We start from the raw sequence: 17,500 nt of genomic DNA, 5'->3' as shown, positions 1-17,500 counted from the left end.
TACTACTCAATGTATACCGCATAGACTGTCTGCCTCTTGCCACAACATTGATCGAGTTCAAGTTAAATCGAAAGTTGAAAAACTATTAGTATCTAGATATCTCTTAGACTATTACTATTACTATTAGTAATAAAAGGATTAGCTGAGCATTTTTGATGTAGATTAAAAATATATAACGAAATGAAATATATTCTAATTTGCTGATATAATAAAAAAAAATACTTTTTAATATGATACCTTGTTTGTTTTTCAAGACAAATGGGTACACCATAAAATGAAAGTAATGGAGTCCATTTCTTCTTCTATCTTGTCTAGAGAAATCTATATATTCATACCTCATAGACTTTGACTTAGACTACAGCAATGAACCAATGTGTTTCTTTAACTTATTTAACCTGGACAGCCGGCACTCGACGCTTAGTTTTGAAATGGCTTTGGTCATTTTATATGTGATTGTGATTCTGATAGTGATATTGAAAGCGATGTATCAATGATAATGATAACAATAACACTACAACTACAACTACAACAGATCTTAATAATAATAATCTTAGTCTTAGTCACATAGTCTATAGTCTTATCTCTAAATGCTTCATCCACTATTTACATGTAGGCACTTTGGTAAACGTCCATTTGGCACTCAAACTCGAGCAGTGGGCTGATGAATGGCCTAGAACTAGAACTAGAGTGGCGGTGGTGACCGGATTTTTTGGACTTTTGATTTTGAGTGATGGCGATGGGTCTCAGAAAAAAAAGTTCCAGTTCCATAGATTTTTTGGTTATAGTTATAGATGGATTTAATTTCTTCAGGAGGAATTTCCCTATCTTTTGGTGTTGTTTATGCTTAAATCAATACCAATTTAGTATATCTTTTGATCGTGGATAGAATTGGGTATAATTTAGCTTTTGTTAATTAAAAGATGAGACATTTGTAAATCAAAATGCCAGTGAGGGCACGTGATTTAAGATCTTAACTTTTTAATAACATTAAATTCAGGGCAAAGTTGTAAACCGCATCCCTGAAATTCGTTCCAGTAAAATCCTCACTCAAATCTTAGCGGCCAATTTAGGCCAATTTTGAAATCCAAATGGTGGTTACTACCGGAAATGCAACAGTTTCACAAAGTATGTCAGTAAATAACAGGCAAATAGAAGAACATTTTATATCATTTAAACTAAAATAACTTATCTTCTGCTTATGTTCAAAATTTTGGTATCGTTAGAATCGTGTTGAAAAGCACTTTATAATGATATAGGTTTCATTGAGCTCAACCCAATTTGAATTTTTTTTTACCAAAATACCTACTTCATATAAGCTTTCTTGTATTAGGCTGTCTGTTATTTTATCCAACAGAGGATGAAAGAAATCAACCCAACATACTGTCACCTACAAAAGCAATGCAACAGATAAATAAAGTTTTGTATCAAGAGATAGTTTGTCCTCGGCAGCATGCCTCACCACAGGTAAGACTACAATTCTCGACACTTTGTTGGACTAATATTGTCACTGGATCTGAGACTAACCCATCTGAATTTTGAAATCTTTGGAGTGCTTTTGCTGTCAAAATCCAATTGAGATTATGTTGCAGTACCTGTAATCAATATACAAAACTAGTTTTAACTAACCGAATATTATTGCTCTAATTTTTAAGAAGGAGAAGAAGACGAAGAAGAAGAAGGGGAAGAAGAAGAAGAAGAAGAAGAAGAAGAAGAAGAAGAAGAAGAAGAAGAAGAAGAAGAAGAAGAAGAAGAAGAAGAAGAAGAAGGAAGGAAGGAAGGAAGGAACAAGTATGGCATGTTTACGAAGTTGACTCTTTCTTTTTTCCAATTTCAGTTATCCCAATTACCCCCTGAAATATTTGAGATCATCTTGTCACAAGTTGGAGGCCATGGCTTCATTTGCCTAAGGAGAACTTGCAAGAGAATTAAACTGATGGTGGATGAAATAGAGATGAGATTAGCTCCGTGCATTTGGTACAGGTTATGATTTTTTATAAAAGAATATTTGCTTGATCATCTCTCAGCTGGACTCGCCGGGTTATATTTTCATTGACTATTAAATCAATATAATATTTTTCTCAATTTGAAAATAAGAATGATAAAATTGAAATTACAAATGATGATGATACCAATTTCAATAAATGAGAAAGCACGTGAACATGTCAGCACTATACCTTTTTGATTCTATCTGCAAATTAAATCATAAACAATTTGAAAGCTTGTAGCTATTCGGTTACAATTTTGAGTGATTGTGTTTATGCACTCATTTTAAAAGAAATCAATCAACGTCTTTTGCGATATAAGATTTCATAATTCATAATTTTGATGTCCATTTTTCTATAATAAAACAAAAGTAGCAATACCCATTGATCTCATAGTGCTTTATAGAAGAAAAATACAGTTGTAACTCTCTCATTTTTTTGCAACATAAAAAGTTAGAGGAAGATATTTGCTGAAGATGTTGATAGACAAAAATAAATAATGAAGACTGTGTCAGGCTCATATCTCTCTTACTCTTAACAAATTACATTTAAGCAGGTTAATATTAATGTCCATTGAATAATTTTTGAGGAGGATTTCTGCATTTTAATATTTATTAAAAAATGATGATGATGGACCTTAACATTCGCATTTGTTGATAAAATTCTTTTGCCTTATGTTTGTATTGAATGGAAACGAGAACTGCCATTGTTCTCTGTGTGGCCTTAAATGTATTAGTTAATTTGTTTGTGTTTGTGTCTGTGTGTGTGTGTGTCTGTGTGTGTATGTGTGTGTGTGTGTGTGTGTGTGTGTGTGTTTGGAGTTGAGTATGTGTACATAGGGAGGGGGAAACGGTGTGAAGCATTTTTGACCAGAGTCCGATGCATGCGACATCTCATTCTAATGTGCACCAGTACCATGGGGGGCTAGCGTGGTAATGATGACCTGAGGCTGTTAATGTTATTGTATTGAAATCAAGGAAGTGATTAGGGGAGGGGAAGATGGGATAAGAAGAGAGGCATGAGAGAGATGTGAGGAGTGGTAGGGACCAGATACCATATTCTAAGGTTCAAGACGTGGCATGCTGAGTGTGTAATCAACGATGGGACATGCTGGCTTTGTCTTCTTATTATAACACATGGAAAGGATAGCATTCTTTCACTTGTTATTAAATGAAACAAGACGCACTTTTACACTACACTTCATTAGAATGGGACTTCACTGAAACAACCCATGTTTACCCCGCCATCTCTCACATTCTTCTTCATATTCTTTGTAAAATACATAACATGGAAATCAAAATACAGTTTTCTCAAACAAAACGGCCTGGTCCCTTACTTGTTCACGATTTCAATACTGCATTGTACTTTCATATTTGAAATAATATATGCTTTTAGAATATGTAATGAATCTTGTGATTTTAAAAGATATTGCATTCTTGTCTAAATCGTCATTTTTTTTGGTTTGTTTTCTTTTGTTTTACAGATACACAATTGCAGACTTTTCAAAAGCGTGCATTGAGTCTGTCATGCCATGGATTAAAGAAAATGGAGAGGGTTTAGAAGAAAACAGTCAACATTGGAAGATTGTCTATTCAGGACTAAACAGCTCAATGAAATGCCACAAAGAATTCATCCATAAAAAAGTACAGCTTCCCGTTGGTTATAAGCATGTGATGGATATCAGATCTGCTGGTAGGTTACAGTGTTGGTGTACTCAATTCATAAGCATTACGAGCATATGGCAATTTTGGCATTAATGTACTTACTATTACTATTATTAAAATTTGATTAATTTCTATTGCTAATGACTAAACCCTTGTCTGCTACTGCTATTAGTATACTAATTCATATCTCCATGGTTTTGTGGAATATATTTGATATTTTAAAAAGATTATTTAAATTAATTATAAACATTTTTTACGTTTTGGATAACTCACTCTGATCTAATCACGAGAAGAGCCATAATTGTATCAAAATGGCTATATTCCTTTCTTACTAAATGTTTGTTAATTTTTTTTTCCTTTATTTTTTGGCTCTTAATTATATTTATTTGAACATAAATAAATGTTTATTTTTTCTTCTTTTTCTTCTTCTTCTTCTTATTATTATTATTTGTAATTGAATTCCAGGATCACATCTTTTCACCAATAATGGCCATTGTTTGTGTTGTATTGGATTAAAACACAAGCTCAAGAAAGACCTCCTGTGTCCTCTTACAGATTTACGATTCCATAAGCTTGATCAATATCCTGAAATAACATCTCTTGAAGTTCATTATTCAAAATATAGAGACAAAATTATTTACAAACCATTTTCATTAGGTAAGAAAGAATTTTTTATTTCTTTTTGAATGTAAACAATTAGAACAAGATATTGTCTTAATTCAATTTTCTTTGTACAACATTTTTATCTCAGAACGTAGTCACAACAGTGAAACTAGGAGTGATGTCACTATGGCTCGTGTATCTATATATGTCGCTAACACAACAATGGGAATTTAAAAGAACAGATCAAGTGTGACATAGAATGACGAATTTGTGTTCAGTGATGGTGGCATATCATTCAATTAATACAGTTTTACAATAAACAATGGATGGTAGTGTTTGTGAGAGGGTGATGTTGGAAGATAGGGGAGGGTGGAGATAATCTCTCTTGATCAAAGAAGGATTTCAGTGTTTGATGTTTTGTTTAACAATAAGACAGACAGGTGGGAAGTGGGGGAAAAATTTCTTGCATTTATACTTATGTTTTCAGCCGTCAGATTTATTTTCTTTTTCGGAATTGTAGATTGACTTTTGTTTCCGACTGAGATTTTCATTCCAGGTGCAGGTGGAAGTTTTACTGTATCTGTTACAACATGGCAAGAAAGTGTCAATTATTTACATTGGAGTCCAGATAAGATAAACTCGTTTGATAAAATCTCATTTAATATGTAGTAACTACCGTGATTGCCAGAACTCGGTATTCTGGCTGTAGGACTCCATGGCTAGGATGGGTCCAGATGGCCGGTGAATCACGGAATTACTGAGTTAAAACTAGATATTAAATAGATAATGTTAAAGTATAAAAATATAGCTTACCCTGAATCTAGCTAGTCGTAATGGTAGATAGGTATGGTCGCAACAGATATGGTATGGTAGATAGTTTAGTGTAGAGCTTGAAGTGTGCAGTAGGTAGTCTGTAGGTAAGTGTGTAGGTAAGTCTGTAGGTAAGTGTGTCGGTAAGTGTGAAGTGTCTCTGTCGGTAAGTGTGAAGAAGTGTGTCCTATCGAGAGGTCCACTCGGCTTTATATGAGCCGGGTCAGCTCGGGACGAGGCAGAGCGGAAGTAGGAATGACCATTGCCAAGGTCACTAGCCGTACGATTGTTTACGGCTAGAGATCCCTACACTGCTCCCCCCTCAAAAAGGGCAGGGTGGCTGGATGTGGGGTACTCACCTGCACCTTTCTGGAGCTCTCGGTATTACAGTGAACTAAAGGAGAGGAGCCCTTACCTAGGGCGTAGCAACAAAAAAAGGGGGGTAAAATAAAACAAGGAAGGCCCTTTCCTAGGGCCGAACAAAAAATAAAGAAGGCCCTTACCTAGGGCTAAAATAAAAGGAAAGCCCTTTCCTGGGGCTGGGGCAAAATTAAATCTATTTACACGGTTGCTCGCCCTAGCACCTAGCTGTCTAAGACAGAGCTGTGGAGGGACAGCTCCATCGAGGGCTCTCTCTCCTTCATTCTTTTATTCTCCTCCCGGAGACGGGTGACCTCAGCCGCCTCGGTCCGGAGGGAGGCCAGCTCCTGCCTGGCCCTCTTAAGCTGATTCCGCAGGCTGCGGAAGTCCCCCCGGCGGCGGCGAGATCTGTCTCGGCGGTCGGCTTGCTCTTGCTGGTCCTCCCTCCTACGCCTGCTGGGAGGCCGGTCGCGGCTCTGTCGGGCCGGGGTACTCGTTCTTTGGGCCCGACGGGGCGAGCGGGACCGTCTCCTACGGTCACGGGGCCTCCGTTCCTGGTTAGAGTTAGAGGCGACAGGGGAGGTCCGGGATCTATTCCCAAGCCTCGAGGTGATTGGGGGTGTCCTCGAGCGTCTCCAGGGTTGCCTGCGATTTCGAATCGCGTGCTCCGGGTTACGCCCCGGAGGAGAGCGCCTGCCGGCCGCTCTCGGCATCTCTTCTCGGAATCGCAGGAAATCCCTGAAGAGGGTTACATCCCGTGAGAAAGAGGTCATCTGCGGAGATTAAAGAAAAAGATTAGTGAGAACAGGATGGGCAAATGAAAGTGTTCAGTTGCCTCGCTTGGTTCCTCGTCAGGTTGACACACCTGCCGTGGAACCAGTCGAAACACCTGTCACACGCAACCATGAGGTCTCCATCGTCCGGCTTTCCACAAGTACAGTAAGTAATTTCCTGGCCAGACTCGATGGCCTCCCTTTCCTTTCGGATCCAGGCTGGGATAGTCCGGTCCCAACATGGCTTCAGGTGGTCATGGTTGACTGTCTTAATCTCCGAGTTCCTGAATGTGACAATGTATGTGGCGGGGGTCAGGACCGTGGAGATGATGGCTGGTCCAGTCCATACAGGTTTCAGCTTACTGGACTTTCCTTTCACACTCGATTTATCCAGGTAATAAACCGCCTGTCCCCTCTTGAAGGAATGGACGTGGGCTTTGATGTCGTAGTCCCTCTTCGTCCTCTTGAGCTCAGTTCGGAGGGTGGTTCTCACAGTCTCATGGGCTATCTCTAATCCCTGCTGTAGAGAGTCGACATAATCTTCAGGAGACTGTGGGTTAGCATGTTTCCCTGGTATAACCAATTCCACCGGTGTGCTCAATTCCCGTCCTAACATCAATTTGTTGGGTGTAAAGCCAGTGTGCCGATTCACAGATGAACGAAGAGCTGAGGCGATGAGATGTATGTTGGCATCCCAGTCGTCCTGCTTTTTGTCGACGAAGCTCCTGATAGCTGCCATCAATGTCCTGTTCATCCTCTCCACTTGGCCGTTCGCTGAAGGGCGATAAGCAGTTGTTCTAGCCTTGTGGATGTGAAGTAAGCGGCACATTTCTTTGAAGAGCTGGCTTTCGAAGTTTCTTCCTTGGTCGGAGACGATCTGTAGTGGGTAGCCGAATCTGCAGAAGAAGTTGTTAACAGCAGCTCTGGCCGTCTCTTCAGCCCCTTGAGAAGGTAGCGGTATGCACTCCACCCATTTCGTAAATTGGTCCACCATCATAAGGATGTGCTCATTTCCAGATTTAGAGCGAGGCAGTGGCCCTATGAAGTCAATGTGAACCTTCTCCATGGGGATACCTGCATGGTAAGTTGTGCATGGGTATCTCGCTTTCCTCTGTGGCGTTTTATTCTGATTGCAGACGGGGCATTCCCTTACATATTTCTTTATGTCAGATGTCATCCTGTACCAAAAGTAGGAAGTAGATATTCTCGCCTTGGTACGTCTGATTCCCTGATGTCCTGAGCTGGGGATATCGTGGCACAGTTTCAGGATGTGGGGTTTTAGAGACGTAGGTATGACAAGGAGGTCTTGTGGGCCTTCGTCTCTTCTGTATAAGGCTCCATCGATCAGGAAGAACAGGTTGCGGTGCACCCAGTAGAACTTTTCTTCCTGGCCGGACAGCATCAAGTCCGACATTTCTGGGTCTGCTCCTAATTTCAACCATAATAGCAAGTGGGTCATGTGATGATCGTCCGACTGCAGCTTCTTGACATCCTCCATGTCAATGTTGTCAAGGCCAACTTGTGTCGAGTCATCTTGTCTTACGACTTGTATTTTGTGTCCACCCTCATTTGTAATATCCAACCCATTGACAATTATGTCAGGGGACCTGAGGGGGATAGCACAGCTCACTCCTGACGTCATCCAGGTAGAGTTGTTCAATCCTCTGATCTGTCGCACTTTACGTCCACCCTCGTTTATGATATTCGACCCAGTGACAATTGTGTCAGGGGACCCGAGGGGGATAGTGCGGTTCCTTCCTGACGTCATTCGGGCAGTCCGATCTCCTGAGTTGTGTTCTACGTCCGCCCTCGTTTATAATATCCAACCCAGTGACAATTGTGTCAGGGGACCCGAGGGGGACGACGTAGTCTACTTCTGATTCAAAGGTTCCCCATCTCTCCTGTGTTCGGGCGCAATATGCGCATCCGCCACAAGGCAATTCTGATAACGCCTTGTGAGGACGGTAGTGTTGGCAAGTGTCCGTCGTGGGAGGTCGAGATAAGGCATCAGCATTCATGTGCAGTGAACCAGAGCGGTGAACTATCCTCATGTTGTATTGACTGAGTTCTTCGATCCATCGGGCCAGTTGACCCTCAATCCTCTTGAAGTTCATGAGCCAAGTAAGGCAGCGATGATCCGTTCGTACAGTGAATTCGCTGCCTAAGAGGTAGTGACGGAAGTGATTGGTAAAGCGCACAATTGCAAGTAGCTCCTTCCTGGTAGTGCAATAGCGCCGCTGAAGGGGTGTCAGGGTGAAGCTCCCATATGCAATCACCTTCTCTTCCTCTTCTTGGATCTGAATCAATTCAGCTCCGATGGCGAAATCTGAAGCATCAGTATCGAGGATGAAGTGGCCTGTCGTAGTGGGAATGGCCAAGATCGGTGGGGAAGTAAGGCGTAGCTTGATCTCCTCAAAGGCTGCCTGCTGCTCATCACCCCAGATGAAAATTTTCTTTCTCAGAAGTCGTGTGAGGGGTTCTGATATTCCGGCAAAATCCTTTACGAAGAAGCGGTGGTAATTAGCTAAGCCCAAAAACTTCTCTATCTCCTTAATGGACGTAGGTGCTGGCCGATCCCGTACAGTGGCAATTGATTCCTCTGTCATAGACAACTGGTTTCTTCCTACCTTCCTACCAAGAAATTTAGTTTCTTTCCTGAAGAGCTCACATTTCCTGGGTTTGAGCTTCAGCCGGAAGGCGCGAAATCTGGAGAACACTTCCCTCAAGTTGTTGAAGTGGTCCTGGAAGGACTTCCCCAGTACACAGATGTCGTCCAAGTAGGCCAAGACAGAGTTCCAGTGTAAGTCCTTCAAGACGAGGTCCATTACTCTGCTGTAGGTGCTTCCAGAATTGCAGAGTCCAAATGGTAGCTTGTTGAATTCGAATAAGCCTCTCCTCGTCCTGAATGCGGTTTTCTCCTTGGAGTCAGGGTGGACAGGTACTTGCCAGTACGCTGAATTAGCATCTAACTTTGAAATCCACCAATTTCCTTTCAAGGCATCTATACATTCCGACATATTGGGAAGAGGAAAGACATCCTTCTTTGTCACCTGGTTTAGCAGCCTGTAATCAAAGCACCATCTGACTCCACCATCGGCCTTGCGAACTAAGACTGGGGCAGCTGCCCAATCGGATATCGACGGTTGTATTACTCCTGCCGCAAGCATATTGTCCAGAACTTTGTTTTCCTCATTCACAAAGTGGACGGGGGTTCTCCTTAGGCCAAGCTTGACCGGCGGTGCATCCCGGTGTTAATTGAGTGTTGCACTGCAGAAAAGCTGCCCAGGTCGAAGTCCGAATCTGCGAAGACATCCTGAAATTCGACGAGTAGGTCCTTGAGCTTAGCCTGTTCTCCTGGCAGCAGCTCGGTCTTCGCATCGTTCCACATGTCTAGAAGTTTGGATGGGAGAGTGTCCGTGGCTATCCTCCGTACATGAGCCTCATCAGGGGTGGCCCACGAGTCCAGAATGTTCTCTTTTCGAATGAAATGCCATGTGCCTATCACCGTGTCTTTGGGCAAGGTGACCTCTTTTCCAGTAGGGTTCAGCAGGCGCACGACTGGGTTGTGTGTCGGTCCGTAGACAGCACTGAAGACGACAATGGGCAACTCCTGAGATGGCTCTAACCACGAAAAGGGTGATTCCACGACGTCCCTGTGCAGGGTAACTGCAATCTCGGTCGTGCGGGGAATCCTCAACCTCTCCTTTGTCCGTAGAAAGTGGGGGATAGCATGGTTGGAGACATTTCTAAAGGAGGGCTCGTCCAACTCAAGCGACTCCGTTGTTGGGTTTTGATTGGCGGTGCCACTAGGGCCTTGGGTCATGATGAGCGGAACTGTACCGTTGGACCAGGTCATAAGTCTGTGGTCCATATCTATCTTGACCCTTAATCTTTGAAGTAGGTCCATTCCGAGGAGCATAGAATCTACGATGGGAGCCGTGTAGATGTCTGAGCTAATTATTTGGGTGCCTAACTTGATGTCGACCGGGCCTATCCTCTTAGCTTCGAATGTCTGACCTTTTCCTGCGGCGAACATCTTCACAGTCCTAAGACACTGGGGTTTGTCAGGCAGGTTATCAAATGTCTGCTCAGAGATGATGGTGGCTCCAGCGGCTGTATCCACTACGGCTTCCACCGGATGTTTGTTAATGGAGCACAATACTTTAATCGAGGAGCTAGATTGCAACTGTTGAACCATGATCACTTCCTCGACAGGGGCCGTAAGTTCTGGGTTGGCAGCCCGATCCAGTAGGTGGGGCAGCATTGGGCTGGTTAAGCTGTCCCATTGGCGTTTCCCTGGATCGCCGACGAATTCTGGTCGCATTGTCTGCTGAAGTGACCTGTGTTCCCGCAGTTGTAGCATCGCATGGGAGATGGGGGCCTGGGCGATCTGGGCGACCTAGGGGGAGGATCCCTCTTCTCTGGTAGCCTAGAAAGTATTAGGTCCAATTTTTCCACCATCTTCAGCATGTAGTGCTCCAGCCTAGATTCCTTCTGGGACGTGCTCGTCCCTTGCTCCTGTTTGGGGTGCAGGTTCTTCGTCATAGGGGAACGGGGGATGGTCTCTTTTTTGATAGCCCTAATCGCCTCTCCGATCCTGGATGGGCTGTCATCTGAACTCTCCTCCGATTCCTCCATGTTTTGCTTGACAGTACGGATGGAATGACTCTGGTGATCTCTCCTTCGTTCCTGGTGGGCTCCAATAGTTTTCTTTTTATATTGATAAACCCTATATTTCCTATGGGCCGCGGCGAGGTTCTCCGGGTCCTGTCCAGTAACGAAGTCAGCTGCAGCCCTATCCCGCAATCCTGAGCTGAACTGGATGGCGATCAGCTCGTCCAGGGACTCTTCATTGTCAAACGGAAAGGCTGCGCTGGCTAGATCCCATAGTCTGTCAGTCCATTCCTCAATACCTTCGCCTTCTCTTTGGGTGGCGGTCATGTACTGTCTGAAGGCTGATCCTCTCAGCTGCTTACTGCCGAATCTTTTTTCTAGTCGATCCATGGCCTCGGCGAAACTCATCTGGTCATCCATGCCATCGAGCTTGGCCAGAAAATCGGCAGCCTTGCCATCCATGGCGGAATTTAGAAAGTATTTCTTCATGTCCGATCCTCTAATATTATTAATGGAGATGAAGTTCCTAAATTTGCTGGCGAACGTCTCCCAGTTTCCCTTGCCGTTGAAAAAGACGTTCCGTGGTAAGTTAATTTTTAAAACCTCTCTCCGTGCCTGTCTTCTGTGGGGAACGTAATCGGGGTAGTCATGGTCTTCACTGTCAGAGTATCCGGGCTGAGGTCTTCTATTATGCAAGTATGCCGGTTCTTGAGGGGCACGACTAGCACGAGGGGCACACGTCATAGGAAGTGGTTCCCTCATCCTCCAACTGGTGTTATGGGCCTCATCTTTGACAGTGGGGCGCTGACGCCTCAGGGTTCCGGCTTCAATTCCACTTGCCTTCCATTCATCGAGGACTTCTTTATTTCTCAAGTCAGCCAAGGCTGCGGGGCCACGAATGTCCTCCAAAGGGTCCCTGGCTTCTGGGGAATGAGTGAAAGTGTCCTCTCTGCGAGGCGCCGGAAGCGTGGGAGAGTTTATGGTCTCCTTTGATTTCACGGTAGAGACGTCAAAATGATTAATGATCTCCTTGTTCCTGAAAAGTGCCTCCAGGTCATCCATAGTGAGGATATCTCGCTCTTGGCGAAGCTGGATAACCTTCTTGGCGTTCCTCTCCGAGATATTAAAATCGATGAGCTGCTCTAAGGAGCAGAAATTCACAAGAATTTTTCCTTCGGAGGTCACGTTGGAAGACATTTTACTAAATTCTGATAATGAATCATAGAGAATAGAATTAGTAAATGGGAACAAATAATTCGAGAACCTCAAGGAATCATTACGCCATGCAAGCAATCAATGCAAGCTAAAAGCACAAAACAAAATCAAGCGGGCTGAAAGCCGAGCAATAAACTAGCACAAGCATGAAGCCAAAAACAATATAAATAGGCCAAGCTCATGCCAAAGCAAGCAAATGTAAAAATATAATATATGAAGCATTTGTATATAATAGAGTAAAGATCACAGAGTAATTTAATGATAACAACAATCTATACATCTTCACAATAAAACAATTGCTCCAGGTCGCGGTCATGGCCATGTCGTGCACCAACACTTCACTGACCCATGGTGTGCGACCTGAGCATAAACATCACAATCTGTATCATGTGATTCACTGAGAGTTAGGTCCTCCGACTCGAACCTTGGTCGCAACAGATAATGCACCAACATCTCTCTGCGCAGGCCACCAAGCTCGAGTGACCATCAAACTCAGTGAATCCAAACTATCATCAGATGGTTGCTTCTGAGTGGTCATCTCTACAGCTGCAGCCATGGTCAGGACATGCTCCAACATGTCACTGCCCCATGCTGCCCAATCACAGTGGCCACACAAAAGCAAACCAGATAACTGATATTATTGGTTGGTCTGTCACTCGAGGCCACTGCATGGTCAGGTCATGCTACAACATCTCGCTGCACCATGCTCTCTGACCTGAGTGACCTCCAACCAATAAAACCACAAAGCAATTATCAATAATAACATAGGAACAATGAAAAATCAGGTACAAATAACTATGTATGGTCTATTGAAAGATCGGCCACTCCCCAAGGCCGCAGCCATGGTCGGATCATGCTCCAACATCTCACCGCACCATGCTGCCTGGCCCGAGTGACCATCAAACAATAAATCAAAATTTAAATGCTCAAAGAAATATTAAATTAAAATCCATGACAAGCAACATACAAATAATCATGTGTAGTCTATTGAAAGATAGGCCACTCCTCAAGGCCGCAGCCATGGTCGGATCATGCTCCAACATCTCACCGCACCATGCTGCCTGGCCCGAGTAGCCATCAAACAATAAATCAAAATCGTACAAATACTAAATAAAAACAATTAGGTATGGTCTATTGAAAGATAGGCCACTCCTCAAGGCCGCAGCCATGGTCGGATCATGCTCCAACATCTCACCGCACCATGCTGCCTGGCCCGAGTAGCCATCAAACAATAAATCAAAATTGTACAAATACTAAATAAAAACAATTAGGTATGGTCTATTGAAAGATAGGCCACTCCTCAAGGCCGCAGCCATGGTCGGGTCATGCTCCAACATCTCACCGCACCATGCTGCCCGCCCGAGTAGCCATCAAACAATAAATCAAAATTATACAATACTAAATAAAAAATTAGGTATGGTCTATTGAAAGATAGGCCACTCCTCAAGGCCGCAGCCATGGTCGGATCATGCTCCAACATCTCACCGCACCATGCTGCCTGGCCCGAGTAGCCATCAAACAATAAATCAAAATTATACAATTACTAAATAAAAAATTAGGTATGGTCTATTGAAAGATAGGCCACTCCTCAAGGCCGCAGCCATGGTCGGATCATGCTCCAACATCTCACCGCACCATGCTGCCTGGCCCGAGTGACCATCAAACAATAAATCAAAATTGTACAAATACTAAATAAAAACAACTAGGTATGGTCTATTGAAAGATAGGCCACTCCTCAAGGCCGCAGCCATGGTCGGATCATGCTCCAACATCTCACCGCACCATGCTGCCCGACCCGAGTAGCCATCAAACAATAAATCAAAAGTATATTAAATATGAAAATAGGTACGGTCTGTTAAAAGATAGACCACTCCCCAAGGCTGCAGCCATGGTCGGATCATGCTCCAACATCTCACCGCACCATGCTGCCGGGCCCGAGTGATCATCAAACAACAAATCAAGAAAAAAAAAACAGACTTTAAAAAATATAAAAATGAACTTCACAAATCACCAAGGTTTCCTCTCAGAAGAGGAAGGTGTGTGAAAGAAAAAGAATAACTGAAGATATATAATAAAATCAATAGAAAGAGTAACCACAATCACAATGTAGCACTGGACAAGCAAAATCAATTCAAGGACAGATCAGATCACAAGAATTCAACTAATCACAGTCATAAGCAGTAAACAAAGTCAAGTCAAGGACAAAGCAAATCACAAGAATTCACAATAAATTACCAAAGATATAAACTTATCACTAATCACAGTTATAGGCAATAACAAAACAAAAAAAGTAAAAAGAATAAAAAAGAAATCAAATGTAAAAATTTTTTTTTTTTTAAAAATCATGAAACATGACACCGTCTACAAGGTCACCAGACAGGTGTGACCTTGGAGTCAAGGACAAGGACGACCTTGACACGATCAAACAAAATTCACGAATTGAAATTACCTACAACTGAAAGAAAAGGGAAGGGGGCGTGGTCATACATATCACAGAATTCATTCAAGATTGAATATAAGAATTATAGTGTAGAAAATACATGATGAAAAATAACGAAGTATTCACACGGTAAAAATCAACGAAATTCGAATTCCCATTCAACGAAATACGACGGTAGGAATGAATAAAATGGATAATGTAAAAAGTAGAAAAAAGTATCCTGCTCGTGACGCCATTGTAGTAACTACCGTGATTGCCAGAACTCGGTATTCTGGCTGTAGGACTCCATGGCTAGGATGGGTCCAGATGGCCGGTGAATCACGGAATTACTGAGTTAAAAATATATATTAAATAGATAAAGTTATAGTTAGTATAAAAATATGGCTTACCCTGAATCTAGCTAGTCGTAATGGTAGATAGGTATGGTCGCAACAGATATGGTATGGTAGATAGTTTAGTGTAGAGCTTGAAGTGTGCAGTAGGTAGTCTGTAGGTAAGTGTGTAGGTAAGTCTGTAGGTAAGTGTGTCGGTAAGTGTGAAGTGTCTCTGTCGGTAAGTGTGAAGAAGTGTGTCCTATCGAGAGGTCCACTCGGCTTTATATGAGCCGGGTCAGCTCGGGACGAGGCAGAGCGGAAGTAGGAATGACCATTGCCAAGGTCACTAGCCGTACGATTGTTTACGGCTAGAGATCCCTACAAATATAAACTTTTTGTCCAGGTCCGTTTCTTTCCTCATATAAACCTACTAATCAAAGTCAGTTTAAATAAACACAAATCAGTGTCAGTTCCATTGAAATAAACTGTTTTCTGACATACTGGCCTTCTTTCTCCACCTCCATGCGCCAACCTTGACTCCCATCTATTGCATGCACTCTTACGGGAGGCCAACGCAGTCACACATGTGAGGAGATTTTACAATCTGTTATCACACAATGCTTCCTCTATGCAGGTTTCAGCTGTTAAGAAAATTTGGAGTCCAATCAGCTGATCTCCAGATCTCTCAACAGCGGGAGCGAGAAAAATAAAGTCACCCTTCTATTTCTACCCTTGAAAATGGATAAGATAAAATATACTTTTTTCTGGTCCCAAGGAGTTTATCTTATGCAGAATCCACTGTACATTTAATCCAATTTTTAGCAATTGTTTTCATCGTAACCTTCTAAATTCTTCTCTCAATTGAGAATATTATTTTAGATATTATTTTACTTCACAAATCATTCTCAAATAATTCATTAGATTCTAATTTACTGTGACTATGCGAAAGGTCAGTTATCAGAGCACTCAATTCACAAGCAAGAGGGCTGATTTTAAGTCAGCTTATAGAGGGTTGTTATCATATAACAAATTACCTGTTATAATTGTAAGATAATTTGAGATATTGTGAGATAACATGAGATATATTTAGATAATGTGAGATATCCTGAGCTGATAATCAGATTTTGTGTTTTTTTTTACTCATCTGTGAAATAGTTTGTGAAATCTGGCAGAAAGTACTTTGACCATTGTCGATCCATGCGGTAGCAATTAATTATAAGTGTCATTCTAATAATTCAGAGAATGCTATGAACTCCAGTTCACTTCTGCTTTTGTGGCTGTTGAGGGCTACATGAAAATTGAAGTAAAAAGAAGGTTAAGTTTCACTTAAAATACTTGATCGAGTTTAGCTCAGTTGAAAAGTAATAAGACACTGACAGGAGATTTTAAAGAACCGACTACAAAGTATATTTATTGTGAGCTCTAGATTCTTGCAAATCCCAGTTTCATCTGTCTCAATTAAACCTCTACATTTTAAATTTTCTATTTTAGTTAATCAAGCCAATCATATTGTAGAAGCCTGTAAAACGATGGTACAGTCATGGTCTGAGAAATTTTCAAAATCATCCAGTTATGAGGAGACAATATGGTATGTTTTCTAACTTACCTTTATCCTGTTTCTTTATATTGCATATTTTCACTCATTTTACTCATGTAAAGCTCCAATAATAATTCTTACTTAATATTGGTCAATGATTTATGTACATTTCAGTTTGGTTTTCCAGGGGTCTCCGGTCTTAAAAGCTTGATCTGGCTCTAAGCAAGCTCGTTGTGTAAATCAGAATCTTTACTAGTAAATTTCCCCCTTTATAAGCATACTCAACAAAACCAACTCCTAGTACCTACAAAACCTTGGATTCAATGACAACTTTAAAGATAGCTGTTTTTTTCTCTTCTTTTTGACACCACTAAAGGCACCTCACATTCAATGAGGTTTATGACCACACACCTCGGCTGCAATGAAGTAATCGAAATTATGAAGGGCTTGTCTGTCATCTGCATTTTTTGCCAAATTGGGACCTAAAATTTGCCAAAATTTGCCCCCAAAAATCCCAAAATTTGCCAAGAAATTTGCCAAAAAGACCAAAATTTGCCAAAAAATTTGCCAAGGAGAACTAAGCATTTCAGTAAAAATTAACACGCGATTAACACAGAAAAAATAAATATAAAAGACAATTTATTACATTTAAGGAGGCTACATTATGAATAGCGTTGTTACAAAGATTTTAAAGTATCATTATCCGCAGAGAGTAGCTTCCCTTGGTTTGGGCCCAGGCAAAGCTGCAACATTTCTCAAGTTTCGCACTTTTTTTTCTTCGTTATTTTGTTTTCTCTTCTTTTTTTTCTCAAAATTTGTCACGCCATTTGCCAATTTTCCCAAAATTTGCCAATTTTGGGAAATTTGCCAAAATTTGCGGATCGCCCTGATATTTGCGGCCGCAAAAAATGCAGATGACAGGCTTGTAAAGTAGAGACAAGACTGGCATAAAAAAGCTTGCATCCCTTTCTGAACTCTGTGAGCCTTATTACACTTTGGCATTGTCTAGTAGACTGCTTTCACAATATGATACACTAACAATCAGGGCGTATGGGAGCTTATGACACACAAGCAACTAGTGTGTAGGGATGGGTGCATTGTGTTTATGTGTGAGTGTATGCCAAGCAGTGGTGTGACTCTGTTCCAGGGCTAGCGCCACTCATCATCACAATCATTGCAATGGGATTT

At 42.0% G+C, this 17,500-nt stretch overlaps 1 protein-coding gene across 4 annotated transcripts in view; it reads left to right on the top strand.

The window, feature by feature from the left end:
• Window positions 1–17,500, top strand: part of LOC144966276 (uncharacterized) — a 33,435-nt gene that overhangs the window by 12,218 nt on the left and 3,717 nt on the right. The window contains exons 1-6 of one of the 4 annotated variants that reach the window (XM_078902488.1): window positions 46–73; window positions 1,355–1,464; window positions 1,835–1,980; window positions 3,466–3,674; window positions 4,112–4,303; window positions 16,267–16,363. In XM_078902488.1, the coding sequence (XP_078758614.1) occupies window positions 1,399–1,464; window positions 1,835–1,980; window positions 3,466–3,674; window positions 4,112–4,303; window positions 16,267–16,363 (710 nt within the window). In that variant the 5' untranslated portion in view covers window positions 46–73; window positions 1,355–1,398. Of the gene's footprint in view, window positions 1–45; window positions 281–1,354; window positions 1,465–1,834; window positions 1,981–3,465; window positions 3,675–4,111; window positions 4,304–16,266; window positions 16,364–17,500 lie in introns of those variants that run through there. The other 3 variants (XM_078902486.1, XM_078902487.1, XM_078902489.1) reach the window with 3 other exon arrangements.

This window comes from Berghia stephanieae, chromosome 2 (genome assembly GCF_034508935.2).
Source record: "Berghia stephanieae isolate SIO BIC M18660-M18661 chromosome 2, UCSD_Bste_1.3, whole genome shotgun sequence".
Classification (NCBI taxonomy): Eukaryota; Metazoa; Mollusca; class Gastropoda; order Nudibranchia; family Aeolidiidae; genus Berghia; species Berghia stephanieae.
This window is presented reverse-complemented; position numbering and strand designations above follow the sequence as displayed.